Below are 27,267 nucleotides of genomic sequence, written 5' to 3' on the forward strand. Positions count from 1 at the left end.
TTTGTGTTCTGCAAGAGGAAATCATAAATTTACCTCAGGTCTCTTGCTGATATCAGGTGTCTTAAAATCATCAGTCATGTATTTCAGGATAAATTGTTCTCTAGTTCTGCCATATAACCCTAATTAGTCTGATTTAACTTGGTATTTTGGATAGCTGTGAGCTTAATACCACTCGTAGTGGGAGCATTTCTATTTAGAAAGTCATGAAGCATTTTTATCAAGAAAGATATGGTGAAAGTCTTCAGGATTTTGCAAAGCAGCATAACCTTAACAGTGCCTGAATTTCATCATGATTTGATTTTACTTTAAATGCCATCACAGAAGCCTGTCTTCCTATGTCAGCCCGTATTCAGTTATAAATGTTCAGAGGCAGAAGGTTGAGGCACAGCAGTGACTGACAGCGTGGGATGGCACTTTGCAAAGTGCCTGAATAAGACACCCCACGAGTTTGACTTAATTGTTTTTCAAGTCATTTGATTTGTTCTACTTTGGTCTTAGTCATGCAGGGGAAAGGATTCTTGGCCCAACTGAATTTCCAGTTTTTGGTTCCAAGACCGAATGTGGAACCTGCATTTTCTTCTGTGAAGCAGAAATTCGGAAGAAGAGACAACTGCAGGAGCGTCTCAGCTGTGAAGAGAGGAGGTCAAGGGAAGAGGGAAATGCTCTGTCCCTTTTCTATAAAGGGGTGAGAAGATTCCCTGCTGTGCAGATCGTGGTGCTGTGCCAGGTGCCCAGGGAAACAGGACCCTCACGCCTTGGGAGACCTGCCAGCCCCCTTCCCTGCGTGGGACACATTGTAACTCTGCTCCCCGAATTAGTGCAGAGCTTATAACTAACATACATTGCCTGAACAGTGAAGCTGTGCCTTTTTACCATTACGTTTACATGGGGCTCGAATTATGTGTGTAAAAGCGTGTAACAGTTATGAGAGTGACCCAGAGGGAGACTGAGGCGGGGCTGGGCACAGGCAGTTCATTCCCACTCCGCCAACTGTGCTCACTGACACAGGGCGTATGTGTACTGTGCACCACAGCAGAATTTAGCAAAATGTTACTCTACTGCTACTGGATTTGCTTCAGGCTTGTATTATTTAAGGCATTCAAGAAAAATAAAAAGACTAGGCCTTTGTTCAATATCTTATCTTGAGAAGTACATCTCAGTAATCCAAGAATCACGTAGAAACTATAATTCTATCTCTCAATGTGTTGTGTATCAGGTAGGTACACCTTTGCTTGCCTGGCTTCTAAGTGTTATTTTTACAGCAGGTTCAAAAGCAAAAAAACCCAAACCAACAAACCAGACCCAAAACAAAATCATATTTGAGAAGGACATAATAGCATGAGCTTGAGCATTTCTGCTTCTGGTTGCGTTAATAACAACTTAGGAATTCAGATGGGAAGTGAAACTCTTCTACGGTTAGAAAATACTTATTCACAGACACTTAAATCATTAGAAGGTCTGAAAAGGATCATGTTTTGCAGTTTTAGTGTACTTAAATAAAATGGAAATAGCAGTGTAAATTATATTTTATTTGTTCAGTGTCTCTTGAAGTTTGTTTGGCCAGATATATTCTATATGTATTTTTATCAGTTATTTGAATTATTTACAAAGTTGTACTTTTAAAAGTCAATTGATATTTTATATTTAAAAAATAAACAGTAAAACAATTCTGTGAAAGGCATTTTAAAAGAAGGCAATTAAAATTCACATTCTAAAGATGTCAGAATTTTTAATTTATTTTTATGTCCTGTGAACTGTGGGGCAAATTATTTTCGTTGTTTGTTTCTTCAAATGAGGGCTTACAAAGCTGCATGAACACAGTGGCACTTCTATCTCTGGCTCCCTATTATTATTCACTAAAGAGACTCGGGGAATTAATTTGAACTCCATCATCTATGGATTTTTTTTAAAAACCAGCTGGGTTTAACTGAAATGGCTGATTAGTTAGAAGTTCTTGGCAGATCAGTAATACTTCTTGGTTGGTGTCCCCACTAACAATTACTGTATGTTTATTGGGAAGGCCACAGTGAACATGCTTATTTTAAATGTATATGCAACATTTTTTTAGAAGGGTCCCTCTTGATGCATTTTGGAGTCAGGGACTGCTATCCAGGCTTCTGACCAGTCTGAAGAGGCCACTTGTTTGCCCCTGTGAGTCTCCAGTGAGATCCCCAGGCAGTTTGTAATGAACTGAATCAATCCAGTGGCCACCTCTGCCCTTTCCTGTGCTTGCCACCCTTCTGGTGACCTTCAGGTTCAGCGAGTACTTCAGAGTTAATTATGTCATCACCAGTGACTTTGCAAACTTGTTTCCAGATATTGTGATCTGAGCCAAGGTTTGAATTTAAACATACGTCCCTCTTTCTGGTACTGAGATAAATGATATGAAAGTGATATCAGCAGTGTATTTTGTTGTCTGCAGCTGACAAATTTTAGTGAATTCAAGTTTGAGCATCCTCCAGATTCTTATGTTCTAAATTCACGGATAAGAGTCAACTTTGTATATAAAGTGTCTTCAGAGAGAGGTACTTTCCTCTCTGTTTACTTTGTGTCTGTATATGCATTTTCTTAATAGCCATACACACATGCAAAATTCAGCTGAAAAGGGGTTTTTGTAGTTTGGAGGGGTTTTTTAAATTCAGATGTAGGCCACATTGCTAGTTGAAATTCTTAACTTCAGTTCCTGAGGTTGGTTTTGGTATGGACTTGCTGGCTTTTTTACAATAATCTCAGAGGGTTGTTATTTATTATCTCAGATATACTGAGATTCCAACCCTTTATGAATGGTATTGAAATGTATTTTTCATAAAAGAAAGGGAAAGAAGATGGGTTTCATAGTAGTTCTAGAAAGTAAATGTTTCCTTTTTCCTCCTAGGTTGTTAATTTCAGTCCTCAGTAGCTATTGAGGAATATACAGCCATGATTCCTAAAAGAAGAATTACAGCTAGAAGTACTTTTGCCTTTCTAAAACAATGGTGTTGCAAAGCAGACTTGTTCCTTGAGTCTTACCAAGACAGCATGATGCTTGTCATGGAAATATCAGGGCAAAAGTGTCAGGAATGATTTTACTTCTTTTCCTGCTTTTGTCTTTCCTAGTATTCATGGGATAGTTGCAGTTCTCTATACTTAGACCACAGAAGTGTCTGAAAGTGGTACCTTTAGCTTCAGTATTAACACTAGAAAGCTTTAGCTCCAAAAAAGAGCAAGTTACTGTTTTTTTCTCATCTCTAGAATTAGAATGGGCACCTACCAGTGTATCGCATAGATTGTCACTGGGTTTTCTGAATTTTTCTTCTGTATCTGTCTGTTGAACACGACCATTTTTCATTAGTAGATGATGGTGGAAATCTTAAACATTTTTACTTTTTCACTACATCCAAGTTTGCAAAAAGCGCTTTTTTCTAGATGTAGCATCAAAAGGCATTGTTCTGAACTCTTTATTATACAGCTTCAGTTTCCTTTTCACTGCATACATGTAGCTCTATCAATTAAATGTCAGCTGAGGAAATGAAGTTATGATTACTTTAGAAAGATGCAATTTCAAGATGAAGCCAACACCTACTTAAAAAAGGTAAAATACAAGCAATTGTTTATGTAGGTTGTTTTTTCCCAAACTTTGGAATATTTTTTTAAAATATGCATGCATACCTGCACACAATAATACCTGTTGCATTTGAAGATTTTGGTATATGGTATCAGAATAACTGAAATATCAAATACACTCATATTTGAAGTCATACTCTTAAGTTTTAATTACCATTTAGATTGAAATACAATTCATTCAAAAACTAATATTTTTACATGAACATTTTTAGTATTATTCTGGTACTCGGTTCTGCTCAGTTACGCCTTCCAGAGTCAGGACATCATTCACGTGCTCATGTTTACCAAACCTGTGCTCCCTTTCTGAATGTGATGCAGAACCAAGTTACCTGCAATGATTGCTCTCCTTCCCTTTGGTAGTGCTCAGTGTCCTGATAAAAGCTCCTGTTCTGGAACACTTTTACAGGATGAGGTAATCTGAATTATGTGGAAAACAGAAAAAAATTTCATTACCAGGCCTAAAAGATGTCATTACAATAGCTGGATTTTCAGTAATTTGGTTTAAAATGAGTAATGCTGTTTCGCTCAGTTTAATTGAGGGGATCACTATTCATTTTTTGAGAGGAATAGCAGAGGAGAGGCATAGTTGGAGTGGCTGAAAGAAGGTGGGTAAAGGACCTTCTCACTTCTTTGGCAAGTACTGTGCCGCCTTTCATCTTTGTTTTGTTTCTTCTGTCTCTTTAAATCTTGTGGACCTGGGACAAGTTCATCCATCCTTCCTTTGCAGACCCAGGAAAACCAAAGCCCTGTAATCACTTGCAAAAGGAAAATCAAATAACTCTACTTTTCCAGCTCCACTAATCTCCCTAGCTCTGCTGATCTGATGTTGATCTGTAAGCAGCTTTATTTTTGGAGTCTGCGTTAAAGAATCAATTGATCATGAAGCTGTCCACGTATAGAAATAATAGCTTTCCGAAGTGCTACTCTAGCCTTTTGTTTCTTCCCTTATCTTTTCTTGTACATTCTATTTTTTATCATGTCTATTAAGTTATTGACCCAGTTGACTAAACACAACTACTTCAATGAGATACATGTTTTCCTTACAAAAGTAGCTTAATTTTCTGCTAGAGTTATTATGTAGAAACAGGTAAAAATCAGGTTTTTTAAACATTACTATTTTCCTGTCTATATTAGAACATACACATTGAAAGAACATGAATATTCACTTGGATTTTTTATAAAGGTATTTTTATCAGTGGTTGACTTTGTTTTGACCTTGTAAGAAAGTTGGTTCTCCCACTGCTGTTTTTGCTGTTTAGTGGACACTTGCATAGCAATTACCTGACTGGGACCAGGGAGGCTGTTTAACCATTAAAATAACACAACTGATGTTGTTGAGAAATGTTCTTACACTGTATTAATTTTTCATTCTCACAGAAGTTAAATCTTTTAACTGGAGAGGGGTGAGAGTTACAGCACGGCGCTCTTTTAAGAGGAACAGTATAAAACCAGCACCACATACCAGCATCAAAGTTGTTGGTGGCAACTGATGATGCATATCCCTGGAGATATGGATACACTTCTGGGAATTAGCTTTAATTTTGTAATCTGTTAGTTCTTACCTCTGCTTGATGTAATTACAGAGGTTTAATAACATGTACTATTTAAGTCATACAGTGAAAAAGAGAAATACATGAGAGTACTTGAGAGTTACTGAATAAAGACAAGGAAAATATAACTGATTCCAGATCTAAGATCATAATTAAGGCAGAAGTTAAGCAGCAATAAAGTACTTCAAATCATTTGTAAGAGTGTTTGACTAATTCTGTGACTGTCTCCAGCATAATTTGGCATTGTGTAATAGTGAGGGTAAAAAAGCACTTTTCGTTTCATACAGCTATTAGCAATTGGATGCCTAATTCTTCAGTATTTCCTGGGTATTTTTTCTGCAAATATATGGAAAACATAAATTAAACTCTGCAAGGAAAGAGGTATGTTTGCAGTGTTCTGCTGGTGTTGACTCCTGTAACAGCTCAAAGTATTGAATTTGTTAGGAAAGTGGAAATACTTAGTTGTAAGACTGATCTGTATTGATGTTTTAATTGTTCATTAAACTGTACGTTCTCAGTAACTTCATAGACCTATGGTTTAATACAGTTAAATAATATAATCCTTGTGTGACTTATTGTTGGTTTGATCCATATGACTTGACTGGAAATTCAGAATTTTAGGTTGTTGACTCCTGAGACAGTAGCACATTAAATAAGAAAACATACAGTGGGGTTGGAATGTATAAAGTACTGCTTCTTTTCTTGCCCTTGCCTCCTTCCCCACCAAAAGCTAACCTTACAAGTATTTAGGAGCAGAAGTGATTCTGTTTCCATTAACATCATGAACCTGCCTAAGAGATCAGGAGTCATCATCCTCACAAAGTATAGAAACTTTATCTGGCATGGAATTTGTAGGAAAATAGGAAGAGTGGCTTAATAAGAAGAGGTCATGTGAATAAGTGGTTCCACCCATGTTTACCTTGTGTTCACTTTTGTTCATTATCTAGCCATTTTCTCATCTCAGTTCTTCCAAGTATGTGTTAAACATGTCAGGAGACAAACTGAAGACCAGAGGGCTCTTGGTGTTAATGGGTATTATGATGAAAAGGCACACAGGTGTTCAGGCAATCAGTCACGAGGGTTTTTACTTACACTTAGTGTAATTGTTTCTATTAATTATATGTATGCCTATGATATCCTGGTGGCTGCTAATTTTTTCTGCCTCACCTTTACTTTGTTATTTACAGGTTTTATTTCTTTGTCTATTGGCAGGTATTTAATTAGTCAAGGAGCACATGTAGGAGCTGTAAATAGTGAAGGAGACACTCCATTAGACATTGCTGAAGAAGAGGCAATGGAAGAACTGCTTCAGAATGAAGTAAATAGACAAGGTAATTTTGGAAATGGAAGGGTGATTGTGTTTACTGGTCACTAAATATATTTTCGAAAAAGTATGTTAAATTAGGACTTTTCATTAAGTCAGTTTATTTTCTGAAGAGACGTGTCAATACAATGTACAGTGTTTTAGCTGTCTGTAGGTGGTTTTGCTCAGCCCAGACTCTTGTGAAAAAGGATGTCAGAACTACTGAACCCAGGTGTTCAGTGGATTCCTGCAGTCTCTTGACTCAGCCAGAATGTAGGCCTTCATATACTGTGGGTGGTATTCAGTGCTTTTGGGATGTGGGCTTCTCTGTCCCAGATTTAGACTAGGTCTGAAGAGATTCCTACCTTAGAGAGAAGAGAAATAGGCAGGCAGTTTTAGGGTGAGGCCTTAATCCATTCCTCAGGTAATGAAAGTAACTGTTTCTTTTAGCGGACTACAAGAAAGCCTAGAATAACTAAAACAAGAATAAACAACCATCCTGTATCTCATATATCAACCTTTGTGTCTAGTTCTGATCTTTTTACTGCCTTTCTACAATGGCAAATGTCTAAAACTACTCTATGGAATAAGGAGTATTAGACTGCAGTTATTTTAGGCCTGGTAACTTATCATGAACCTTTAAGTTCCTCCTGGATTTTTTGTGTAAGCTTCTGAAAACAGTATATAGGTGAGCATTTATATTAAACTTAATGAAGAAGAGTCAAGTCTTGACATTACAGTTTAATAACAAATACCCTAAATTTATGCACCTTGCATCTAGAAAATTGCTAGTACTGGCAGTGGTGTCTTTACAAGAGAAATTTGCCTTTGAAAAAGCATATTGATTTATTTTTCCCTGCTTTTTCCCCCCTCGCCTTACACTGCTGTATTCCAAATTCCAATCCTCTAATGGGTTTTCCAGTGAAGTCTTTGAAAGTTTCTGGTTTTTCCATTCCACAGAGGAAAGAATGTTTGGTTATTGTTGACTGATCATCTTGAGTGTAATAGAATTGTGCTGCTATCCCAGAACTTCCAGTACAAGAACTGGGGTGCTGTTGTCCGAGTCACATATTGAAGGAGGATGACATCCAGCGTGAAGATGGAGCCTTTGTGGGGGCTATACTGGGGGACTGCATTTCCATTACTTCTAAAGCCCTGCTTGCCTCTTTAAAGGCTTCTTCCCCCTTGAAAATGGTACTTCTTTTATAGTGTTTGAGTTTCTGTGTCTTAAGACAGATTTACATAATTTAACAGTTAATTAGGAATTGCTTCAGGCTTTGCCCTGATTTGATTTGTATGTTTAAACCCATTTGATGCCCAAAGCAAATGGTAAAAACAATCTGGAGAACATGGAATGCAGAGAAATAAGATACCTACTGGTACACAAAAGTAGACAGTAGGTTTGCAAAGGCTTTGATTCAATTAATTGGTAGTGTTAACAGAAATTTGAGTAGCAGTTCTTATAGTTAACACACAAAGAACATCAGATTAGACAGTTACAAGCATTTTTTGTCTGTATTACCATTTCTCTGTTTTAGTTAGTAGTTCTCTTTTCTAACAGCCTTTGCTTGAGAGCTGTTTCTGGGATGTGCCTCAGCCTAGATTCTTTTAAGTTTGTTTTAAAAATGTTTGACTTCACTGATGTGCAGAACTAATTGACTTCAATAGCTCTTTGTAAAGTTGGAATTATTTGAGGAACAAACTTTTCCAAAATCTCTCTTTTACATGTTGTTGGGGGTTTTTAAAGGAAATTATTTGTTCTATGGGATTTTACATGCAGATACTCAACATTACACACTAATTTTTATTATTTTGCAAGTATAATTAAATTATTTTGAGCACCCCAATTGTAAAATTAGTGTTGGCAACCTCAACTAAATGCCACAAATCACAGAGGTTTACATATTTCATAGTTAAACTTACTATAAACTATGTATGGTACTGTCTTTATAAATATGAGAACAAAGTACATGTTCCACACTGTAGCTATTAGCTTCTAAAGAAAAAATTTAGGTTGGTTTAAAATACTAAATTTCACTTGCTATGGAAAACCTATTTTCTGAGCATTGCTCTGCCATTTTTATGTCAGTCGATTTGCTTGCTTTTTTCACAGAAGCAGGGAAGAAGACAGGCAGTATCCCTTCTGAATTATGTCTGAAGATGTAAGAACTAAGGGCTTTTACCTGCAGATCTGAAATCAGAGGAAGTATTTCATAATTGTGGATGGGAATGGAATAGAAAGGGTGTGAATCTGGATGTGAACTTGTAGTGTCTATATTACTAAATCATGAGACAGTTGTCTCAGCAATAATTTTAATTATATGCTTTTGATGGCATCCTTAGCTTTAATGTAAACTTAATATCACATACAAAAGGATCATTTAGTCATTATAATGATCACTTAGAAAATACCTAATTGTGCGTATGTTGTAGCTAGAGAAGTTAATAGCTCTACAATAGGAACTTAATTGTTTCTCTTAATGTGGAATTAAGAGTGATGCATTATGACAGTTTCGTCTTTGACTGTGTATGTAGGTGAGTATGATTATCCCTCCAGCAGTGGGATAATTCATGTTCCTTCCATATGATACACTCCTTCATATCAGATAAAGCAATCTCATGGTTTTGATAAAGCAAGTTACCTGTGGGTTCTGTGGAACAATCAGGCCAGGCTCGTGTTATGGGTAATGGAAGATCATCCTATTTATTTAGAAAATAAACCAACCTGGGTGCCAAAATATCGAACCTCTCTGTAGGCAAAACATGCAGTGTGAAAATAAGGTAGATATTTTCTGTAACATTTTTGCCTTTCAACTTTTTCCTGTATTTATTCCTACATTCATTCATTCATTCATTCATTCATTCCATTTTTGTGTTGCATTGTTAATACTGCGAGTATAGCTGCCTACATATTGGCAGGCAGAGTTTCCTGGTGCTAAAGATTGCCCGGAAAGATCAGTCAAGGTCATTGTGATTTCACATATGTTTGTGATGACATTTGATGTTTGTTTCTTGTTAGAAGTCTAAGGAAAATCACCATGTTAGATCACCCTTTCTCCTGCTTTTGCAGGCCTTCTGTCTTCGTAGGAAAAGTACAAACAGATCCTTCCAGTTGTGCAGCTATTCAGCACACAAACTGATCAGTACAAACAGGTTGCTCCTGTGCCCAATTTTTTGCAGGTATCAAACTGTATTTTAAAGATGCGTCTCACTACAGGACAAAATGTGGGAGCCTCTGAAGGCAGTAAATTCACAAAAAATAAATCACAGAATACAAGACAGTCAATTTCTATGTGACATTAGAGGCTTCAAGAAAGGAAGGATCTGCAATGTTTGCTCATCGTATTTTAGCATTCAGACTCCAAAATCGGGTCTGACTAGAGAGAAGATGGTCAGTGATCCAAAATAATCGTTTTACAAGTTCTGTTGTTGTTAGGAGCATTGGACATGAAAGAAGAGAGCTTTTCTAGTATTATTGTCATCTAGTGTCTTTCTTCAGTCATTCTGATTTCTGTATGTGACACCTCTAAATTGCAGCAGGTGTTGGGTGCCTTTTCATGTGTCCTCTTGTGTTCTGCTGAGCAAATAGCATGACTGCTGATGAAAAGGGACTGCAGTCATTTAACTAATGAAATAGCTATCCTATAACTGAAGACATACCATTCAGATAGTAAGGAAAACATTTTTCTACTGTAATCTTCAAAGGGGAATTATTGGCATAATTATTTTTTAAGCTTAAATCCCAGTTTTATAATTTGTGAGAAGAGAAATAAATGCTCAGATAAGGTTTAAAGGCTATTTGATACAAACACTTCACAAATAGCAAAATGAGGGGGTTTTATGGAAATTTTTCCCAGTAGTGCTGAGCAGTTATTCTCTTTGCACTCCATGTGGTTCAACTGGTTTATGTTATTATAAAACCCTTCTTTTAGAACTTGTTTTGTTGTTTCTCCATATGGCTGATACCTTTACCACTGGCCAATCCAATGTATATAGGTGCCACTAAAATTCTCAAAATTCTTTAGTTACATCAAAAATATTACTTAGTTTCATCAAAAATATTATTTAGTTTCTCGATGGTCCATCATGTTTCTACTCTGCAATGTTTCAACACAGAGTTGTTGTGGAAGTTGTCTTTTGCTAGTAGTGTAAAGTTTTCATTTGCACTGGTGAAAACCAGCGACTTTGAAAGAGATGTGGCTCTAGTCTTGGCCAGCACTGGCCAATTTTAAATGTCTCTCCTCAGGTCTTGAGTAGAGTTAATTATAGTGGTTTGAAGCGATTTTTTTTTTTAGCTGTTTGTCATCAAATGTTCTCTTAAAATTGTTTTTAACTGCTTAAGCAGTTATTTTGAATTATAAGAAACATTCTTGGGAGGTGAGTTAGTAGGGAGAGGTGATGTGAGGTGAATCAGGACTTCATCATACAGCGTGGTAGCTATTTATTCAGTAACTCAGAGTGATCACTCCTCCTTTTGTTCGAAGGAAAGAAGCACATGATCCTCATTCTTAATTATAGGTAATGTAACAGGACTGTCTCAGAATTATTGCTTAACTCAGCTTTGTTTATGTGGATAAAATGCGAACTATTATATTTGTATATAAATGTTCACTTCATGAAGTAAAAAGTGGGTTGTTCTTCCCTGCAGTATCTATAAAACATGCCTTTATATGGCTGAGTTGTCCTGAAACAATGATTCAGCAGTTAAATTTATGGTGAATTTCATTAAATGCTCACTGAATGGCACACGATTTTCAAACCTGTTTGGAGCTGTTGAATAACACTTGTTGATCAGAAAAAAAGCATTTAGCAATAAATTTTTAATGATTTAAGGAGTTGTTAGGCTGCCACTGGTGGTGTGAGCGAGTGCCGAGGCTGAGCTGGGAGGCAGCACATTGCCATCTATGGGCCATAGGGAGAAAGGGTTGGAAATGCATGACGAGAATTTTCTTTTTCCCTGGTATCTTAATAGAGTCTGGAAAACAATAGAAAGGAGAAAGGCCCCTACAAGGTATGATAAAGGCTGTTTACATTGTTTTCTGTAGTTAATAATGGGAATTGTACTTAGCTTATCTCAGAGCACTGCTTTTTTTCTATGACACATTTTCTATTTCCCATTTTCATGCCAGTTATTAATGTGGAATATTTTATTTAGATTGGAAAGATTCTGGTACTTTCGTCTATTGAAATATGACCAGAAAATTACTGTGTTGTAAAATAATGTATTGATGCAGGCGTTGCTTCTCTGCAACCATTATATCTTGTTTGGGCTTCAGAAATGTAGTTGTTTGTATACTGATAGAAGTCTATTGTCAGTATCAGTTACTTCCTCTGCTAAAGCATTGCTATTTTGACATAATGTTGCAAGTCTTCAGGCATATCTGTAAAGTATGTGTGAAGGTAACCCATTGGAAGCTCAAGATCAGGGTTTGGAGGTAGTTTTCTTTCTCTTCTACCTTTATACAAAACTACCTCAAAACATCCAGCTGTGTGCAATAACAGGTTTACACTGATAGCAGTTGCCATCAGATTCTTCAGGTGGAGAAGGTTACTCACAATGATAAGGATTCACAGTTGGACTTCAGGCATGCAAAAGGGGAATGGACATAAAATGTGATTAACAGAGGATGAGAGATAAACTATTTATTTTCATAGTAGTATTTTGCAGGCAACACTGACATGTGAATGACTGTAGACTGCAGAATTATTGTCCCAGGATCTGCTGATCTGCACTGTTGTGTTGTTGTGGAAGGCGAGCAGGTGCCAAGGCCCATCAGGATAGAGTTTGCAGTAATTCACTCTTCAATGTGTAGGAGCCTTCTGGAGGAATGAGAATATAGGATTTATCAGTGTGTTGTTGATTCAGAGTTCCTGGCCTTCATTTGTCATATCTGTTATAAAGATTTTTAGCTTTTTTCGTCTGCTGAGTTCTTCAATAATCTTGTATATCTTCCTGCACCTTGCAGACTCAGCCTCCAGGTTATGGTTTTTCATGAGTTTCTGAAAAAATGTAATTCTGTTAGCTTTTTTTTGGTTGGTTATGTGGATAAGTCTAGGACTCTGGTCAACTGATTAGAACACTGAATGTTTAATGTGCTTCGATGATTTTATGATACTTTGTAGAATTTTATCTTTTTACCAGATTTAGTTAGTCAAGAGACTGTTTCCTCTGGCTGATCTTTCTTTGTGTTTTGCTTTTCTTTTGTTTGTTTTTTAATTTATTTCTTGGGTTTGGAGGGGTGATATTTTTGTTGTTTTTTGGAGGGCTTAGGGGTGGGGTTTTTATATTTGTACACAGGGAACATCTGTTGCAGAGTGAATTGATGGAAGATAATAAAAAAGTGAAGTCTTATAGCACTCTCATGCTACTGCAAACTAAATAAATACTGTGTTTCCAAATGCATGTAATAATTACAGTTATTCCTGCATTTCAGGAAATTTTGATACAGGCATGTTGTTTTGAAGAGCTTGCATGCTCTGTAGTTGTGGAATTGCAGCAACTATGGGATACTGATTCATATATAATATAATGGATGTATCAGTCTGCTATCCCTGCCTTAAGGATGTTTCTGCAGTTCCCATATAATTGCTTTCAGTGTCTCGGTTCATTGCTTTGACTTTCTAGTTTTCAGTGAATGGATAAGAGCTGGATGAATCTGTTCTATTGGAATCTCTTTTACCACATTTTAGGCAGTAGAATGTTGCATTGCACTATATAGAATCATCTCTATATTATCTGTGTCTTTTCATTTTTTGATATTAATAATTTCTTTAACGATGGCCACTTCATCCCGTACCTCAGTTTCTGCTGCATGTCTGAATGGACAACAGTCGAGTTGGGTTTCATTTTGTTTCCGTACTCCAGGGATTTGTGCACACTGTAAAAGATTAACAGCTCGCAGTTTCTTTGAAGACATTGGAGCTTGAAATTGCTGTTCCTTATAAAGATTTTGAAAAGTGATTGAAATGAATTAATTATTCAGAGTACTTTCAAAAAGAGGTGTTGTAGCTTTGTGTAGTCTTGTTTGCAGTCTGCTTGACATTGTTGTGCCTTGATTAGCTGGACAGCTAGGAGAGCTGTGGGATACAAACGAGTTTGCTGGAGAAGCAGTTTGAGGAGAAAGGACATTTCAGCAGGAAATACTGAAAGAATGCAAAATAAGATCTGACTCAAGGAGCATCTATCTTTTAAGTGTTTTTAAAATCATCTTAACTCCGTTTAAGAGGCTGTATGGACTATTGTTGAGGTCTGTGGTTTTATCTAGAAGATCAGTACCTGTTTCTAGATATCATCTGGTTTTATTATGTGTAAGTCAGTAACTTGCTTCACAAGAAATTAGAAGTCCAGAAGACAGAAAAACGCTATATACCTCCCAAATCTCTGCTTACCAGTGTCTAAGATTAGAGAAATCATGCACATAATGTTATTTTACTGAAGGTTGGGCCCCTGATTTTCTGTTAGATGTCAAGCCAGACACAATTTTTAATCTGGATGATCACAATTTCTAAATCCCTTTTCCTTACAAGTTGTCACCATTCAGCCATCATAGATAGAACTATGTTCATGCATAGTTCTCTTTGAGGCCCCTTTCCTGCTATGTTCTTAAGATTGCTGCATGTAATAGTAATTAAAAAATGGTTGAACATACATGTTTGCCCATTCAGAGCCTGTAATTTATTTCCATCTGTTTAACCTGATGCATAGACTTGTTGATGTTCTAATGTTGGACCGTGTTTCTCCATTTTCATCACTGTATGAAAATTTTTCATGAGACATACTATAAAAACTTTGCAGTGTCTTTGGTTTTTTGTTTTTCTTTTTTTTAATTGAGCTATGAAGTGAGATACCCAAAGGGTTGGCTATTTGAGTATCAAGTTTGTGATTCACAGTGATAGAAGAGAAACCAGAAATGTTTTAGAAAGTTTTAAAAACATAGCTCCATCCAGTATTGAGAAGTGAGGCTGTCTCTCTTTCCACAGGTAGCTCTTCGTAAAACAATTTTAGATGTTTTTGACTTTGTACAGATAGATCAACACAAACTTATGTTTTGGTGCTTAAAAAATTAAAATAGAATTTTTCTCTTTAACAGGTCACTTCAGTGGGTATTGCTCTGATGGCAGACATTCTTAAAATTGCAGAGTCAGTTTTAGGAGATTCATTTTTTAATTATTTATTTATAATACTTCCTGCCCTCTTTTGTTAAAAAGTTCATTATGCATGCAAACTGTCTTATAACATTGGATGTTTCCATAACCTCTTAGGATTCATCTTTTAAAAAGATATTCATATCTGACTGAACATTATTCATATTGTTTAGTTGTTTATTTTATCATATCACATAAATACGACATCAGATTTGTTACATAATTGAATTGAAGTATTTGAACTAAAATACTTGTGTTCTCTCTTCCCCTCTCCCCTCCCTGTCTGATTCAGGGGTTGATATAGAATCAGCTCGAAAAGAAGAAGAACGAATTATGCTGAGAGATGCAAGACAGTGGCTCAACAGTGGCCATATCAATGACGTCAGGCACGCAAAGTCTGGTGGGACAGCACTTCATGTAGCTGCTGCTAAGGGCTATACAGAAGTCTTAAAGTAAGTGTGGTTTAAACAAAAATTTTTCATATTTTGTTATCTTAATGTTATGCTGCTCAGAATTCATAGCATTGGGGACTTCTAGGGATGGTACGTTGAAAAATCAGTCTCTAGAACAATCGTTTCTCAAAGCTTGATTTTTTTATTTTGTTTTCAGGCACTCATAAATTATGATGCTGTGAACTTTCTATTTTAAATCATTCAAAATATGAATAAAGTGTACATATCTAGCCTGGATATTTATTTAAGACATGGAAGTTGATAAAAAAGTTGCCCTGTTTCCAAAGTCAACTATGTAAACAGTCTTAAGACCTTTTTATAATGCCAGTTAGCATTCTGCTTTGTGCGTATTTTCAAGAGAGTGTATTTATTTGCATACATAAAGCATAGTTTGTAGTCCAGACTAAAAGCTTTTACACCTAAAACCCAGGTAATTTTGCATTTTGAGTTTGAAAATCATGGCTCTTGAAATCTTTCCTGGAAAGCTTCAGGCTTGCAGTGTCCTCTAATTGACAAGGTAGCTTTTCATTAATAAAATACCAATATATACCCTAACAGACTTCTAATTTTTTTTTCATCAAAGCTCTACTTTTATTGCAGTAAAGCATAATTAGTAATACATTGCTTTGCTGTGATTGTAAATGTATTTGATTGCTTTAGCAGTGCTAGGAGCAACATGAAAGAAGATGAGCACACATCCTTGACTCTGTTGATATTGCTGCCTTTAAGGTGTGCGAAGCACTTTACTAAATGGGAATTCTACTTCAGAAAACCCTAATGCTGCAACACAACAAAGAGAAATTATTCTGTTGGAACAGAGTAATTTTTGTTTTAGAGTAGCATGTGTCTGTAAGGGAGTTTTATCTGTAACTTTGGATGTTTTCTAGCTCTCGCTGTTACTGCCTTTTCTTGTAGTCCAGTCCATATACTTTCCCTAGGGTGGGAGAAATACATGTGCAGGAAATTTTTGTGATTGCTTCAGATTATCAAAAATGTGTGCTCTGCATAGGATGCCAGACTGCAAGACTTTAGAGCTGAACATGTGTGAAAGTTGCCTCATTGGAGAATTACTATAAGTATTTGGCTCTAGAAAAACTGGGAGAATTTTTTGAGAAGAATACTTTGTGCTTACGTGGCTTTTTTATGTGGCTTTGACAGTGGTTCAAAGAACTGTTATCCCTTTACATAAAAGTAGTTGTCAGTGTCCTTTATCACTTCAACACTCACCTCAGAATCCTTCTGAATTTGGGTACTGAATGCAGGTTGCACAGCAGGTCCTCTGTTTGAGGTGCTCTGATCCCTCTCAGAGAGCAATTGAAGCACGTAAATGCAGGATTGGTGCACAAATTCTCACTACTGAAGGAGATGTAAATTTCAAGCAATTATTAGAATGGCAGGAGGTTTTAATGGTTAACTAAAAAGAACACTATATCTAATAATATTTTACATTTTACAGCTCTCTTTTCCATGAAAGGGCTTTTCTCTATTACTACAGATACAGGGAAAAGTATCTAATTATACAGAAACAATGGTTTTTCAAGAGGAAGTGAATAGAGAAGAAATTGAAAAGGCTGTTTTTCTTGATTTTTCCTTAAAAATATGTACTTACTGAACAATGAAAAGTCAGATGTTTCTGTGAGAAGTAAAGTCAATTGTCAGTAGCCCAACCAAAATATCTTATGATGAAAAAGGAGAGAATATTATAGAAAAATTTTATGATTTTCATGACCATTTATTTATGCCTGTCAGAAGTGTCAAGACTATTTCTTTTAATTTCTTTAGGCTTTTAATACAGGCTCACTATGATGTAAATATTAAAGATTATGATGGCTGGACACCACTTCATGCTGCTGCTCACTGGGGTAAAGAAGAAGCATGTCGCATTTTAGTGGAAAACCTTTGTGATATGGAGGCTGTCAACAAAGTGGTAGGATTTTTATGTAATCCTTGTCAAGATACAAAGTTCTGGTCTCTAAAGTGACTTTAGAAGCCAGGGTAAGAAAAGTGATGATAAACTGCTGTTTACTGTACGTGGAGCTTTATATAATGCATGTTTTGTCAAAACAGCATGCTTGTGTTCAAAACTAAATTCTCTGATTGTATAAATGAGTTTCTAGGCCAACTTTATGCTTGGTTCTATATTAAAGAGTCAATGCAATCTTTGACATGCAAATTCAGAGTAGGAAGGGTTCATTGGCATTTCAGAAGTGCAAAATTAGTGACTTGATGGATTTCATACAGGCTCTTATTTGATCTCTGAAGATGATGGTGATGCCTTTGGGTAGTTTTTTAACTCTTAGAATCAGCTTGTGCTGGCATCCTAAAGAATTATCACCCTATTATGCTGATTTGGGTGTGCTGGAAGAAACCTGTAGCCATCTCTGGACTCCATAGACATAACTTGAATGCATCCTAAGCTGTATTTCCTGGACTTCTAAGCAATGGCCTGTGTAGCTTCCTGGATTTCCTCCCAATAGATACAAATACATTCATGATTCACATGAAGGATCCAAACCATTTGATTCAACAGTGTAAGTGCTGGACTGTTCTTCCACTTGCAGTGTGTTTTACAGATCAATTCTGATCTGATACCAGTTTCTGTCAATACTGATGGATTCTTCATTGAATTTTTTTACAAACTTTTTTAAATAAATGAGGGAAGTAATGCAGATACAGATTATGAACTAGCAAGTGTTTACCTTGTGTAAGGGTAAATCTACTGCTGCTTAACATTTTTAGTCTTTGTTGAATTTTCATTCCTTAGAAATGGAGAATGCTTAAATAAAATCAATGAATTCGGAAATTAAATTCCAAATAGCTTCAATTCTTTGTGTAATGCTTACAGAACTTCTAAATATCAGCTGTATAATTGTCTTTTGTATCAGGCAGTCAGACACAGATGTAATTAATCAAAGCAAATTTTTCAGGTATTTTGTTAAACTTTGAGCTAGGGCTGAGAGCACTGTCCTAAAAGCACATTCAACTCTACTGGGCCAAGAATAATATAAAAGGAGGCATAGAAAGGTGTCAGCTGCTTTTTTGGTATGTGGGCTTTTCTCTGCCTGCTGTGTTCTTAAATAAGGTGTAATAAGTATTTTTGCTTTTGGAGATAGGAGGGTTGAAAACTCCTCTGGGATTTGCCTGTGCTTATCATCTTGGAGAGCTCAGTCTTCAGTGTTTGGGCACTTGACTTTGGGTATCAGCTGTTACAGATTTGGGTTTGCATGCAACCTTCCAAGTACGACAGTTTTTTGTAAAGTGACGTGTTGTGGTCATGACAGGCTAACACCCACTTAATAGTTACCTACAAATAGAAGGCCACATTAAAAGCTGCAGTCATAATGCAAACATCAACTTGAGATAATAGTTCAAATGTCAGAGGACCTCAAACTGTTTTGGGTAAGACTTGTTGAAAAGTGCACATACTTCTGCTCTATGGTCAGAAGCTTTATGGAGGTGAAAATTAATGGTTTGCAAGTTTGTCCTTTCTAACCAGTGAAGATAGCCTTCACAGTGTAATTAGGAACATGTTTGCATTTAGTTAACATTTTGAGAAACTGAAACAAGCACAAATAGAACACTTTTCATTATTTTTATAAGCTGCTGTGACTGCTTTTAGATGACAGCTCTGTCTTTATTGCTGGTTATTGTACAGAAGAACTTTCCAGGCTGATCTTGTTATGATCCTTCCAACATCCCAGTAAATTCACCCAGAATGTTGATGCAGCTGCATTTATACCAGTGGATCTAGGACTTTGCCTAGATTCCAGGCTTCAATGCATGTCCCAAGGAAATCAAACACTAAGGAGAAATAAGAACAAGTGGTTGTAGCAGAGCTCTAAAATGGAATGCAAATTGGAAAATATGGTTTTGTTGTAAAATGTGAAAGCACGACTGCTTAAACTTAGCATAACTTGGTTAAATAATTTCAGCTTTAAAAAAATCAGGCTGTTTTTGGTAGTCAGAGATGGGAAGGATACTGAACTGCTCAGGATCCATCCATCCAACTGCCATTGGGAACAGTTGTTTGGAAGTATTATTGTGAGAATTACATCCATCAATCTACCTTTCCTTTATAGTTTGGGATTTTTTCATTCAAAGGACAACAAAATTTTATTGTTACGTCTTTATCACTTAAAAATTGTGTTAATCATCAGGTATAGATGTTTCTGTTTCAGTTACCTCCCAAAAATGTAATACTGCAAAATTATTTTCAACTACTGACAGACTAACAGTTTGCAATAGAGCTTTACTTTTATTTTCCAATTTCTCTCTCTGAATGTGCTTCTTTACCTACATCACCATGTGAGAAGACATTGTAGTCTGTTGTATTTAAAATCTGTTGCACAATTGCAATGTTCTACTTCTTCCCCTTCTCCAGGGTCAGACAGCGTTTGATGTGGCAGATGAAGATATTCTAGGATATTTAGAAGAATTACAAAAGAAGCAGAATCTGGTAGGTCTTGTGCGTATATATATATGTGTGTGTGTGTGTGTGTTTATTATACATATGATTATGGTATCCAGCTCAAAGCAGCATAAAGATTAAAACCAAAGTTTTGATTTGGAGCTTCAATTCAGGTAATGTCGCAGTCATCTCAGAAGATCTTTTATGCCCTTACTTGGTCAGTTGTGATAACCAAAAAGCCTTGGAAGAAAAAATCTATTCTACTGCTTGCCTTGTCCAGTGGGCATTTTATGATCTGAAATACCAACAATTGGAATAACAGTTTCTGAGATTTTAGACTTTTGAACTTTAATATTTACACTCTAGTGTTTGCAGGAGTTAGAGAAGATTTTCCTTCATTTGTAATTTTGTCACACTAATACCATTCTATCATTTAAATCATTCTGTATGTTTTGCAGCTTCATAGTGAGAAACGCGAAAAGAAATCTCCACTAATTGAATCCACAGCCAACATGGATAATAATCAGACACAGAAAACATTCAAAAAGTAAGTAAAATAGGAAAACTATGATCTCTTAAAAAAGATGATTTTACAAGCTGTCACAAAGTCCTACTTCACAGGCTTTAGGAATTTTTTTCACAACGTAGTAAGTACTTCTCTTTTCAAACTCAGTAAGGAGACATTGATTATGGAGCAAGAAAAGAATGCATCTAGTATAGAGTCTCTGGAGCAAGAGAAAGCAGATGAGGAAGAAGAGGGAAAGAAGGATGAATCCAGTTGTTCTAGTGAAGAGGAAGAGGATGATGACTCAGAATCTGAAGCAGAGACAGGTACGTTGTTTGGAGCATTGGCTTTCCTTAAGTTTTTACTTTATGAATTCACGTATTTAATAACAAGTGTTACAGGGTTAAGCATGTTACATTTCATTAGTCTGCATTTCACTAAGCTTCCAGTCATTTTAAAGCAACTTTATATAAGTCTAAAGTCAAGTCACAATAGGTATATCAAACCAGATGTGGTTTACTGGTGGCTACTTAGGTTAAAGTTATTAACCAGTTTATTTCAATGGCTACTTAACAACTGACAATTAAATAGTTTAAATAATATAAGCCTTAAGTAGCGTGTCAGAAATATTGAAAAGGGTAGAGGATCAGATCAAAAGTGAAGGCTTTGTAGTACTCTTTGTTTGTGAAACTGGTATAGAGATTGGATCAGCAGAAGTGCAGACATTCTTATTTGCTCTTACCATCCTGAAGTAATTATCAATTAATCTGGCAATTTTGGCTCAGGTATTCATAAAGTAATAGTGCATATATTTTCAGTGTGTATTGAGATAAACTTAAAGGTGTTATTGTTAACAGTTACTTCATTTACAAATTCAGTTCAAGAGGATTGTTCTTTGAAAAGTTTGGGGTTGTATGCACACTACTCTTTATTTCTCTCTTCTGTGTAATCTATGGGTCGGTTTTTTCTTGAACAAATATCAGAGTAACAAGTAGTGGTATAAGAACAGCACAGTATTGTTTTCTTTCAAAACAGAAAACAAATGCCGGGCAATTAGTGTTTAAAGATGTGTGTTCAGTCCTAACTGAGAATTTTAGAATTACAATATAGCAATACAATACAGAGACAAGGATGTCATTAGAATATTTTATACCTACACTTTAAAAATAAGTAACTGATTTTGGTGAGCTGTCAGTTTTCATTTAAATACACTAATTTCTTCACCTGAAAAGATAAGACTGAGAACTTATTGCTAACCAATCCATCATAAACATTTAATGGAGGTAGAAGTAAAAATAAGCTACAAAGCCAAACTGTCTATTATGGTTTAATTATATTTTTTGTATTTTGAAATAAGTCAGCATTTCAGTATTAAGCTGGAAAAAATGTCTATAAGGCTTTGTAATTACTCTTTTACCTCAGTATACTTGCATCCTTTATTTACTGAGCTTTGCTAAACTCAAACTACTTACAATATATAACATGTAGTAATTTCTCTGTCATTGAGCTGACTGTAATGTCTGCTGATCTTTATGACTCTGGTAACTGTGTTCTCTTCATTGCCAGTATGTAGTTCGTGCCAGGAAAATTTGACTGTGACACAAGAATTAATTTATGTAAACGTTGGGGATTTTAATATCAACAAGGCTTTATCATACTTTATTTGGCAAGTTTAGGCTTTTCCCTGTAGAGCTACATCTCTTAAGTTCCAAGATTGTACTTTTTCTTTCCTTTCCATTATTCAGTTTAAGGTAGTGAAAGATTTTTCTAGTGAAAGAAATTTTTCTAGTGAAAATCTTATAAAAAGTATTCTGACTGTAAAATATTTGACTAGTGTTCAGTATTCTGAAGTACTAAAAACTGATTTCTAATCTCTTGGGATATTTAAAATGTTTTCCTAAAACTTGTAATATGTTTGGTTATGTGAGAATATAGTCTAAAAATAAATACACTTCTGTCTGTAAGACTAAGAAGGAAAATACAAGTATGAACTTAGCATCTTGCAAAGGACAGGGCAACAAGACAAAAAGTAACATTTTCAGCAATCCAGGTTGTATAACTTTGACATACTTTAGGTTTTTTTGAAAGTTAGTCAACATTAGCTCAGTCATGCATACAACTATGTTCTTGCTGTCCTAGAGATAATTTCAGAATACAGTTGTTACAAATCCATTTTTCTCCTTCAGTGTGTTCACTCCAGAGAACTACTTTTGTATATTTTAAAGCTGTATTACTCGTTCATAGATTTCCATCAGATCTACCTGTGCATCATCTCAAATAGTACTCAGTCCACATTGCCCTGTTCTGCTTTTTGTCACCTAGAATATTACCACCATTTTTTCTCTTGTGTTTAAAAAGAGCTTTCCATTAAGTTCAGTTAGTCATGTAAGCTGGTTTTTTTATATGTGTATTTTTTTGCTGCATAAGTAACTTTCAAAGCATCTGTTCAACTATATCCATAACTAAAACAAGTACATAATAGCAATACCATAAATTATGCAATTTCTAATTGTATATGGGTACTTTGTTGAGTTTTATTATAGTTGTGAGAATACTGTATGAAAACTTGGCCTACTTTCTACGTTAATGCTCCTATGCTGTATGGGTGTAAAGGTGTTTGTAGTAAGGCCAAAAGCAGTGGGGACTGAACCCCACATTGCTCCATACTGCACAGATAGGAGGGAGCACCCCATCCCAAAGAATGTGCAATTTGAATAGGTGAGGCAGAAGAGAAGTTTAACATGATGAAACTGAAGGAAATGCACTGACAACAGTTACTGTATCACAACCGTGACATTTTTTGTGTGTTTGTGTAAGAGGGGTTAAGGTACATAAAGCACAGAGGGAGAAATTTGGGTGGAGAGGACAAAGCAGAAGAGGGCGGAGTAGGTAGACAGTGAAACTTGGTAGGGAAAACAAGGGACAAAGACGGAATGAAGCAAATGGAAAGTCAGTGCTCTGGAAGGTGAGTGCCTGCCCCAGCTCATTCTGGTAACCGGAATTCCTGGCTGAGTTCTCTGTGCAGTTAATTATTTCTTTGAACTCAACATACACAGTTATCTGAGACTAAGTATTTCACTTTGAATTGGCACCTGTCTTCTGTAGTTCAAACTATTACAGAATCACAGAAACAAAGAATAGTCAGGATTGGAAGGAACCTCTGGAGATCATCTAGTCCAACCCCTCTGCCAAGGCAGGGAACCTAGAGCAGGTTACACAGGAACGCATCCACGTGAGTTTTTAATGTCTCCAGACAGACTCCACAACCTCCCTGGGTCTGCCACCCTCAATGTGAAAAAGTCCTTCCTCATGTTGAGGTGGAACTTTGTGTGTTTTAGTTTATGGCCATTGCACTGAAAAGAGTCTGGCACCATCCTCTTGGTACCCACTTCTGAGATACTTACATGCATTAATGAGATCAGATTAGATGCCAACATCCCTCCTACTGTTACATTTTTATGCTCTTTAGCCAGCTACTAAAATATAGGCTGTCTGGGAAGACTGTGGAATCTTTGCCTCCAGAGGTTTACAAGACGTGACTCATCAAAGCCCTGAGCAACCTGATTTGTAGGCAGTATTGACTTCCCTTGGAGCAGAAGGTTGAATTATGTGATCTCCTGAGGTCCGTTACAGCCTGAATTATTTTGTGTTTCTGTCTCTGCATCTCTGAGTGGGAACACTTCCTGATACAAAAGAAGGTGTTACATGCATGACCTTGTGGAAAAAAAGATGGACCTAGCAAAGATGTAGATTGAGAGTAATGGGGAAAACACTGAGGAATAGATAATAAAATGCTGTTTGTAAAGTTGACTGTCAAGTTTGTTTGATAGAAATTCAACTCTGTGATACAGAGGTGAAGAAATTGTGAAAGTAAAATGAAAATTAAAATCTTGTAAATATTTTGCAGACAAGACCAAAACCTTGGCAGCTAATAATGCAAATACCACAAGTACACAATCAGCATCAGTAGCTGTGACGGCACCTTCAGTAGCTGGTGGCCAAGGGGCACCTACATCACCTGTTAAGAAGGTAAAATAAAATACCTTTCTCATGATTTTTGATTTCTTTTCTTCTGTGTAGGCATACATTTTTTGATTCTAATACAAAAAGTGAGTTGGGTTAACCAGTGAAATGGTGAAAATACGCAGATTCTTAAAATATTTTGTGTTCTTCTCTGGAAACTGTGTTCATTTTTAAAAAAATTTTGAGTAGTTTTAATTCTAAACAAGGATCTAAAATACAGAACTCCAAAATAGCTGAATGTAAGATCCTCCTAAAAACAAAAATCTGTCGCACAGTGGGCGGAGTTCTTGTCTTTTCTGAAACTAAACTTTGTCTTTTGAAAGTGTTTTGTGTCAGACTCCTCCAAAATTTCTGAAAGCTACAGTTCTATTGTCTCTCTATGGCTGTATTTGTGATGCACTGAAGGCAAAGGAGGCAGGCCAGGACTAAAGGGCTTTCAGGAGTCCCTAGAAGCATTCAGCTAGTGCTTTGGCACAGAAGTTGAAAATATTACCTGAAATAAGAAGTAGAAAGGTCTGTAGGTCTCATCAGTGTTTCAGTATGGTTAGGACCTCATGGAAGAGCTCAATAATTGGGACACCTTTTTTCAGTGCACAGCTCAAAACCACATCTAGCAAAGCCATATTGCTTGCTGGAAGCTTTTTACAGTTTGTCACTTTACGTGAAAGTTAATTTGAATGAACTTTAGTTTGGCTTGTCAAAGGGAAGATAGGTATCCCTGAGAAAAAAATTACAGTAGCTAACTATGCATAGTCAGAAGATGGTACACAAGTCAAACTTTAACAATATCAGAGCAAAAGGCATAGTAAGCCAGTAGGTCTTGATTTGTCAATCATTACAACTTTTCTACACACATCATAATTGAAGTGGGACCCACTAATGATGCTTTTGAAAAGTGTGTTCAGGAGAAATTGTAGCTGTGATACACTGAGGCCACAGTAGAGAGCAAACACAAACTGCTGGGGGAATAGTACATAGTGTATTTAGGCCTGGGGGTTTACTGGGGTCATACTTTCATACTCATGGTAAAATCTGTTGATGATTCATCTTACAGAGTATATTTTAATGTAACTAATGAAAGTACAGGATTAAATGACAAGAGGGGATATTTTTATAGAAAGAAATAAGTTTGATTTTAAGATGAATTATAACCTTTTAAAAATCATTAATACACTGTTGCAAGTTTATAATGTTGTAATTAATGGTATGTTTTGGTCTTAAAGGTAAAAAGTACAGGTTGAAAGTAAACTGTAATTATCTTCCTAATACTGTATGAAAAGGGCCTTCTTTAGCTACAAAATAAATGCACATTAATATCAAGACTGATTATCTTGTTACACAGCAGGTACCTGTGATCTAGAGGAGCAGTTGAAGCTCCTATCAAAGAATGAAAAGGCTTTAAACTGTTTGTACTAATGAAGGTAAAACAGTATTGAACTTGGGTTTTCTTTGGTCTACATGGCATTCAGTAGTGCTGCTCTCTGACTGTGGATACTGAAGTACAGCAATTTTGGGAGAATAGCTAAGCTAGTATGGGATGCGATTAAGGGATATGAATGATACAGAATAAGAAGATAAGGACTGTGTTAGTGTGAATCTTCAGTATTCTCAACAGTGCAAAGGATTAGCCCATGGACCTTGTTATGTCGTAAGCTTTGTTGTGTCCTCCTCTTCTATACAAACTGTAATTCTGCCTGTGAATGAGCTCAACATGCTCTTTGTAGTAGCAGTCTGTTTCCTAAGGTTTTAAGTGTCTTACTGCTTTTAGGATTTTGTGCTGTAATGATAAGCCACATAATGTAAACATAGGAACAAACTATGTGGTGTTAAAACAACCTTTTGTTTCTATTCTTTCTATCTTCACCTTTGTCTTGTCTTAACTGGCTTTAGTATGATTTCATTTCTCCTATCATGCCTGTCGTGGAGTCAGTAGATCCTGCATCCTGGAGACAGGGCTTGCGCAAAACTGGCATTGTTCTTGTGCCGAATAAGGGTGACAAATCTATGGTGAGGTTTTTGTGTGCACAGGTTTATGTACAGGTTGAAAAATAACATATTTAATCAAAATGTTAATACCAGATTTGCATGTTTCTAAGTTTGCATCTCAAGTTCACAGTGTGTATTACAAAGTGTGAGTTTTTCTAAGCTAACTTTTAGAGGAGTAGTATACTTAGACCAGTCTGACATTTCTTATCTCATTGACTAATTTAAGAGAAAAATAGGTTCCCTCTCATTACAACTCCCCTACGAATTGAGCACTTAGGATTATTAAAAACAGTTGTGTTCTCAAGTTTCTGCAAGGGGCATAAATTACCACAGGTAATGTAAACTAATAAGTTAATTAATTTTCATGTGTTTTATAGTTTCCAACGTCTACAACCAAGGTTTCTCCCAAAGATGAAGAGAGGAAAGATGAATCTCCTGCTTCATGGAGGTTGGGTCTTAGAAAAACTGGTAGTTATGGTGCACTTGCAGAGATTACTGCTTCCAAAGAAGCTCAGAAAGAAAAGGACTCTTCAGGTGTTATGCGTTCTGCTTCAAGTCCTAGGCTTTCCTCTTCATTGGACAACAAAGAAAAGGTAATAATTTTCAGTGTAAAACAACATTTTGAAGAATTTATAAACCTTTCTTAGTATAGATGTTTCAAATGTATTATGAAAGTAAAATTGTAGCACACAGCTATTCTTTATTAAAATTCCAAAAAGTTAAATTATGGACCTTCTGTGTAGTATCTCTCCACGTGTAGTGTGCACCTTCCTTGTCTGGTGGCCTGGTGTACAGGTCTGGCACTTAACCCCTTTTTAAGAGTTGCAATGCCAGTAGTAGTTTTTATGGTTTGGGGACATAACAGGTTTGCTAGTTGTGGCCTCACTTGGAGAGTGATGTTGAAAGAATCTGATAAACAACAAAAGTCTCTTTTATATTAATTTGTATTTTGTGGTGATTTTTTTTATTTACAAAAATTGGTTCTATAATTAAACATGGATACACTGAACCAAGTGAGTCCTGAATACACGGAATCGCTGAACCAAGTGCTGTTCTGGTAACTGAACAACATAGAACTTGTGGTTCTGTTTCCAGTACAAATGTTTCTATGTCGCAAAGATTAAGAATACTAATGTACTATATAGAAGTACTGAACCACTTGCTTTCAGTTATCAGTGTTGGAATCGTACTGCAGCAAAGCAGAAAAAAAGAGAAATGAAGTTATTTACATAGCTAGTTAAGAGTTCCCTTTTCCCACTGTAGTCCTTGTGATATTTCACTAAAGCTTAAAA

General features: G+C 36.1%; 1 protein-coding gene across 4 annotated transcripts in view; it reads left to right on the plus strand.

The window, feature by feature from the left end:
- The window catches only part of PPP1R12A (protein phosphatase 1 regulatory subunit 12A), a 115,567-nt gene that overhangs the window by 53,787 nt on the left and 34,513 nt on the right, over window positions 1-27,267 (plus strand). For all 4 annotated transcript variants that reach the window (XM_071552163.1, XM_071552164.1, XM_071552165.1 and 1 more), the window contains exons 3-10: window positions 6,366-6,484; window positions 14,894-15,053; window positions 16,836-16,980; window positions 19,435-19,509; window positions 19,920-20,008; window positions 20,135-20,292; window positions 23,874-23,995; window positions 26,353-26,568. In XM_071552163.1, coding sequence (XP_071408264.1) covers window positions 6,366-6,484; window positions 14,894-15,053; window positions 16,836-16,980; window positions 19,435-19,509; window positions 19,920-20,008; window positions 20,135-20,292; window positions 23,874-23,995; window positions 26,353-26,568 — 1,084 coding nt within the window. The remainder of the gene's footprint in view (window positions 1-6,365; window positions 6,485-14,893; window positions 15,054-16,835; window positions 16,981-19,434; window positions 19,510-19,919; window positions 20,009-20,134; window positions 20,293-23,873; window positions 23,996-26,352; window positions 26,569-27,267) is intronic.

Source organism: Pithys albifrons, chromosome 3 (genome assembly GCF_047495875.1).
Source record: "Pithys albifrons albifrons isolate INPA30051 chromosome 3, PitAlb_v1, whole genome shotgun sequence".
NCBI classification, from domain to species: domain Eukaryota; kingdom Metazoa; phylum Chordata; class Aves; order Passeriformes; family Thamnophilidae; genus Pithys; species Pithys albifrons.